The sequence below is a fragment of the Trifolium pratense genome, linkage group LG6 (genome assembly GCF_020283565.1).
Source record: "Trifolium pratense cultivar HEN17-A07 linkage group LG6, ARS_RC_1.1, whole genome shotgun sequence".
NCBI classification, from domain to species: Eukaryota; Viridiplantae; Streptophyta; class Magnoliopsida; order Fabales; family Fabaceae; genus Trifolium; species Trifolium pratense.
In genome coordinates, this window is record NC_060064.1 from 44550445 (window position 1) to 44557282 (window position 6838).

At 30.9% G+C, this 6838-nt stretch overlaps 1 protein-coding gene across 1 annotated transcript; it reads right to left on the reverse strand.

Moving 5' to 3' along the window:
- Nucleotides 1-314: 314 nt before the first annotated feature.
- On the reverse strand, nt 315-3412 carry LOC123892346 (probable serine/threonine-protein kinase PBL26). Its single transcript, XM_045942135.1, has 5 exons — nt 3249-3412; nt 2589-2803; nt 2163-2352; nt 1401-1792; nt 315-698 (listed from the first exon to the last, which is right to left on the reverse strand). Exons 1-5 carry the CDS (start codon nt 3373-3375, stop codon nt 315-317), a joined length of 1308 nt encoding a protein of 435 aa, XP_045798091.1. The 5' UTR covers nt 3376-3412.
- Nucleotides 3413-6838: the final 3426 nt, after the last annotated feature.

Consider the following 6838-nt stretch of genomic DNA (forward strand, 5'->3'; position numbering starts at 1 on the left):
GCAGCTGCAATATTGTTGTTGCAATCGTAATTGTAGGCCGCAATTTGAAACCATTTACCGGTGACCGTTATTCTTCATGGTATTTGAAAGCCTAGAAAAAGATCTAAGTATACATAAATTATGGAACTCACAATATTTTGAGTTCTGTTATCTTTTTTTTACTTCTAATTTTTTTACTGATTGAACTTCTTCGAATAGATAGAACGAATCGATGAATGCTTTGGTTATAAAGAAATCCACAAATGTATAGATACCTTGTTAGAAAAAGAATGGATGATTGTAATCATGTATATAGATTATTGTTGAAATGAATTTTACAAATATGAAGAACTGTCATAATTTGGTTTATTCCTCGAATTTGAACCCCATTCCATGGCTTCATCGACAGCTCTTTGGCGTACGACAGCACTATCATCGTCAAGAAGACTCAAGGTTGCACTTTTTTCTTCATTTTCATCCGTTGGTGATGACATATCAATTGGTGACAAAAGGTTTGGATCTTGACTCATTGGTGTTATTCCAAGAAAACTAAGAGCTGTTACAACATCACTTATCAATGGTCTCACTGATGGTTCTTCATTTAGACACATTGCTGCTACTGCAACTGCTTGATGTAATGATCTCATTGGAAAGTTTCCTTCAAGTTTTGGATCTGCTAATTCTGGATATCTATGTGGATCCCTGAATACTGGATATGCCTGTTTTGTATTCAAAAGAATATATATGAGCAAATGTAAGTTTCATAGTTTGACAAGATAATAAGAAGTATGCGCGTATTGTTGGATTGTGAGGGAGGAGCCTCACTGGATTGGATCAACACATTTGACATTAAGCAATCATAGAAGTGACTTTGACACCTCTCACTTATAAAGTGTTCAACTCGTAAGTCGTAAGTCATGTCATGGCTTTAAGACGTGGTTGCAGTTATGTTACAAATCTATATATTGTGGCAAAATGCAGACAAATGCGACTCACACAGTCATAATTGCAATTGTTATACAGTTGTAGAGATCTCTAAAATCTTTATGTTCCAGTCAGAATACTAACATATATTTATAACTATAGTGTATTAATATACTAATTGAAGGCAAATTTTTCTCTCAAGTAAAATCGTGTTGCCAAAAATAAGGGTTTGTTTGGTTGCAGAAAGAGAATTCTAATTTCAAAAGACAGTCACCGGATTACATGCAGTCATAATTGGTATAGTCAATGTGCAGTCAGTATCTCAGAACCGTCCGATCAAAATTGGACAGTTCAGATATTCAGATACTTTTTATGCTAATTAAATATAAAATTCTGATATTAAAATTTGGACCCTCAGTTCTCAATCGGACGGTCTCAAATGCATGCAATTTTGATATTGTTTAATAAAAAAACATAATATGAGTAGAGAAACTCACCCAAGTAACAAGATTTTGCTCTCTTGAATGTCTTGTGTTATCAATAGTTCTCCTTCCAGTAATCAATTCAAGCAAAACAACACCAAAACTGTATATATCTGATTTAACAGTAAGTTGACCTGTTCTTTGATACTCAGGTGCACAGTATCCATAAGTCCCCATTACTCTTGAAGACACATGAGACTTGTCACCTGTAGGTCCTAACTTGGCTAATCCAAAATCAGAGAGTTTTGCATTGAAATCTTTGTCCAATAAGATGTTGGATGATTTTAAGTCACGGTATATGACTGGTGGATTTGCCTTATCATGCAAATATTCTAATCCTTTTGCAGCTTCCAATGCTACTTTCATTCTTGTAAACCAATCTAATGGCTTTTGGTGTGGTTCAAGATCTGCATTACATTTCAATAGAAATATTGATACTTAACAAATTCAATGATTTTCTAGTCAACTAATTTAATCTAATGATTTATGATAGGACACATGAAACACAGACACTAGACATGGTAAGGACACCGGCATGTGAACACTGATAGTAATTTGAGACATTGACATAATTCAATCTAATCATATGTGTAGTCAGTGTTGGACGCGTGTTCGATACCAGGACACGTCTAATCTGAGGAATGTAAGTGATTCATAAGACATAACCTAATTCGAGGAGTGTACTCTAATTTGAGATTGTGTCGTCAAACATGTCAATGTTATATATATCAAAATTAATAATTTCAATACAAATGAGAAAGGCAAGGAGAACCTTACCTAGTAAATGATCCTCAAGGGATCCTAAAGGCATGTACTCATATACCAATAGTCTTTGATCTCCATCGGCACAATATCCAATTAGATTCACTAGATTTTGATGATGCAAAAGGCTCAACATTAACACTTCAACAAGAAACTCTCTGTTCCCTTGCAATCCATTCCTGTCAAGTTGCTTCACAGCTACTTCCTACATAGTTAAATCATCAAAATGTTAATGCCAAGACCATCGAAACACTACTAACATTAGTACTGACGCAAACAAGAACACCAAACACGATACTGACACGTACGTAACATTAATAATTTAAGGAAATGAATGTAATTGAATGTAACATGTGTCAATGACGGACACTGACACATGTCGAGGACGGATTAGGTATCGCCGTGTCATCACTACCTATAAAAAATTGTAGCTTTTCCTACCTGGTTAGTTTTTTCAAGTCTTCCTTTATAAACTCTTCCAAATCCACCTTCACCTATTAGATTTTCTTGCCTAAAGTTTCTTGTGATAGAAGCCAATTCTCTAAAGGTGAATGTTTGTGCAGCAATGTTGCTACTACTCTCTTTTTTGGTCTCTTTATTTATTTTAGGTTCTCTTTGTGGACTTGCGCTTGCCCTTGCCTTTTGATAATGATTCTCTGCACAAAACAAAATAATACATCAAACATCACCCTCAACAGAAAATTTTCCATCACATAACCCCAACAAAATATACATCATTACATTGTACAAGTCAAATACTAATTATAATTTTTAATAAAACACTAATATTCAATAGACAATATAAAAACAAAATTCAAAATTACATCATATGATGTCCGTTTGATCTGGAAAATGTAAGTATTAGACATAACAACACAGCACAAAGTTAAAGAGAAAAATTTTGTTTTTTTGTACTTGGTGTATAAAATGATATTGAAATTAATAGACATGAAAAGAGAGTAATGTAGAATAATAGCTAAAATCTTCCACACAAAAGCATCATCATCATCATTTAATAGTGTGATTATGTACACAAAAAAAAATTGATAAACATTTTACAAGTGAAATCTATATATTATATGTATGTATGAATGATTTTACCTGGCTGAGGTAGAAATGTCTTCTTAGGAGATTGTGTAGGATGATTTTGTATTTTCTTTTCATTATTATTGTTAGGTCTCTTTGGTACTTTCTTTTCTTGGGATGAGAAACATGAAAAGCAACTCATTTCTCTTCCCCTTTTAATTTAGATAAATAAATATATTCAAATAAAATCCAAGACCCAATATATATATATTCTATCAAAATCTTCTTCACCAAATAAAAAAATGTTATAAATTCAAAATGTGTTAGAATTTGTAAAAAAATGTTACAAATTCAAAATGTGTTAGAATTTGTATATGAATTATGATTTGGAGAGTTTAATGTAATCCTCCTTTTTATATAGAACACAATGATAGCTCTAAAACATTGAGAGATTTAATTAAGAAATTCTTAGAAAAGAATTACAACAACTAGATTGAAATTGGAACAAATTAGTTTGAAGAACAATCATTATAATGATGATAATGATGATGATGATGTAATTAAACCCACAAGAACCCAAATGAAATTGATCAACCAACGGGGCCTAACAAACTAAGGACCAGCATGGGATTGAGATGAAGTGTGTTGTTAGGTCAAAGTCAGAATGGAACTACCATGCAAGGTGTTGAGGACATTTTTTGGGGTACCCGCAAAGAATGGCTAGTAAAAAGGAAACATGTCTCAAATTTGTTAAGAGAGAGAATTAGAAATATGAAACAATCTTTGGTCAATTTCATTGTAGGGAGTAGAGTTTATGATGCCGTTAAACATGATTATTATAGTTCCATTGTTTTAGAATGTGAGAACATGTCATTGGAAAATAAATCCATGTCATCAAAAAGAGTACAAGAGAGGACAAATAATGACTTATTTTTCTCATTGTGAAACCAAAAAATTCTTCAAGAGAATAAAATCATTAAGGGATTAATGTGAAATCAAAAAATCCTTTAAAGCATCAAAACACTATATAAGCCCAATAAAATTCTTTATGCAATAATTGCATTAAGAAAATAACTCATGCCTTTCAAAAAAAAAAATTAATAAATCAATAGATCCCATTTTCCCATTAGATAACATATTTGTTAGAAACCTTAACCTCACACATAATTATTTCTCATCAACATCAAATTGTTCATTATTGTAAGGGGGCGGTATGGGGTGGTTCGGCAGCGGTGCAAACAAAGAAGAGAGACGACTATAGTACCGGGTGGGACGAAGCAAGGGGGAGAGACACGCGTTGAGTGTAAAGGAATTGTTTTTTATTTCTTGTTTTTCATAAATATTGCAATTGTGTAAGTTGTGGGCTTTTTCAAAGAAAATTTGAACAGATTAATTACTTGGACAATTAGTATGGGCCTTTCCCTTTTTTCATGGAACATAATGATGGAAGAGAATTTCTTTTGGCCCCTCATGTTTTTGGCGCATTCTACTTGTAGAGTCGGCTCAATACTACATGAGGTCTAAAGTAAATTTTGTAGAGAGGTCTCTTAAATTTTAATATTATCAATAATAATGAATGAGAAAAATGGAAATTTGAAATTCTAAATACGGAGAAACCAAACATGTGAAAATTGAATCGAACAAAATAGATGGTTGATGGATTTCTCATAGAAAATCCAGTCAAACAGAAATTTAGAGATTATTAATTTTCATTTTTATGACTGAATCTAGATGGGAGCCTTATTTCCTCACCCTAAATTTTTTTTTTGGGGCATCACACTATTGAACTTATCACTTGTGTGAGACTTTTTTCTCTTGTTGATTTTTATTTTTTGTTTTTTATGGGCTTAAAGTACTTGCTTGTGTCGCTTGGCCATTAGGTCGACAACACCTGCTCGTTTTTCTTTTTACTCTTCTGTTACATAAGTAGTAAATGTGATAAAAACGAGAAATTTGAGAAAAATACAGTTCACTATTGAAGTAGCGAACTTTAACTAGCTGACACCCCCTTATACATGAAATTTTTAGCATTTTACATCATTCGCTATGCTTAACTAGTTGACATCCCATATACAAAAAGTTTTTAGAATTTTACACTATTCTTTACTTGAGTAGAGAACCGCCATATACATAAAAATTTTAAAAAAATTTTATACATCTACATTCTAGAAGTTGCGTAAAACTTATTTTACAGTATTGTCAAAATCAATTCTACAAAATTAATTTACTTCTTTTTTTTTTTTTGACAAATACAAAATTAATTTACTTAAAATCAAGTTTTTTCACCACAAAAACAATTAGATATTGTATGGTTAATTATTAGGCAGTTAGATCAAATATATACCTTTTTTGTTTAATTGTCTCATTTAATTTAACTTATGTATGACTAGTATGCATACAGTATCCTTGACAAAGACATATCTCATAGTCTATGATCTAGCTAGTCTCTTGAAGTAACCTGCCCATGCACATCAAGCCACTAATATTGACCTAGAACCCATAGAGCAACAATTATTGACAATTCTTCTTCCATAGTTCCATTTTTTTAAGGATAGTTCTATTGTAATAACTTACAATTATTTACATTCCCATTCATATTATGGTGTATGAAGACTTAGGATTAGTATAAATGTCTTTTAAGGATACATGTTAAAAGAATACAAAATAGAAATTTAGTATTAAAAAATATTAAAAAGCAAAATGCAAGACTTTTAAAACAGATTTTTTATATCGAGTTTTTTAACATGTATGTGTCTTTAAAACACTAATTAGCATTTTTCTTAATATAAATAGTCTTTTGGCCTTGTAGGATAAGCCAAGAAATTGATCCATGCTTTTTTTAACTTTTTTTTAAGGAAAAATTGACCCATGCATTTTTTTTTTAATCAAAATTGACCCATGCATGTTCCTTATAATAATCCCCTCCAAAATTAAGAAAAACTAATTAGCCAACAATATAGTGTGGGACGCAAGATTAATTTTAACCGTTTCAATGCTTTAAGTGTTAGTTTAGCAATGCTTTCATAAATGTGGAGCACAATTTAAATTTATAGATATTTTAATTTTTCTTGGTCTAATTGCTATATGTTTTTAAAATATTACTCTCTCTAGTCATATATAAGAAAAATTTTGTTTTTTAATTTATGGAATGATTAATGTATCTAGTCTATTTTTTAGCCAAAATACATCATTCATTCTATGAATTTAAAAAGTAAAGTTTTTCTTATATATAAAACCCGATGAAATATCTCATTGTATTGAAAATTTAATGTTTAATGAAGTAATATAAGTTTATTTTTGTTAAAAAAATATTTTTAAACTTAATTCTTTTTTTAGTTTTTACCACCATAGTTTAATCTGGTTGGTGGTCAGTTTTGACATCAAGTGGTTACAGCCCCTCTCGATTGTAATTGTGGGGGATCGAACCATGATTTTTCCTATCAAATTCAATGCTAATCATCACAAAACCAATTAAGGATTGATAATTCTTATTAAGCAAGATATAATCATGCAATTAATTTCGAAATTGGATTCTCTCCTTTACTTTTTAAAACATCTCTCGTTTTTTCTAATTCAATTGTTGATTGTACCGCAAAATAAAAAGAAAAAGAACAATTCAAGAGAGATATGAATGAATGGCTTAAATGAATAATATGAGCTGTATA

Bases quoted from the DNA above. Each gene is read 5' to 3' on its own strand.
- LOC123892346 (XM_045942135.1), bottom strand. From the start codon at position 3,375: ATGAGTTGCTTTTCATGTTTCTCATCCCAAGAAAAGAAAGTACCAAAG. The intron at 2,804-3,248 runs GTAAAATCATTC...TGTTTTGTGCAG, and splicing joins GACATTTCTACCTCAGCCAG to AGAATCATTATCAAAAGGCA. The intron at 1,793-2,162 runs GTAAGGTTCTCC...AATGTAATGCAG, and splicing joins CCTTGAGGATCATTTACTAG to ATCTTGAACCACACCAAAAG.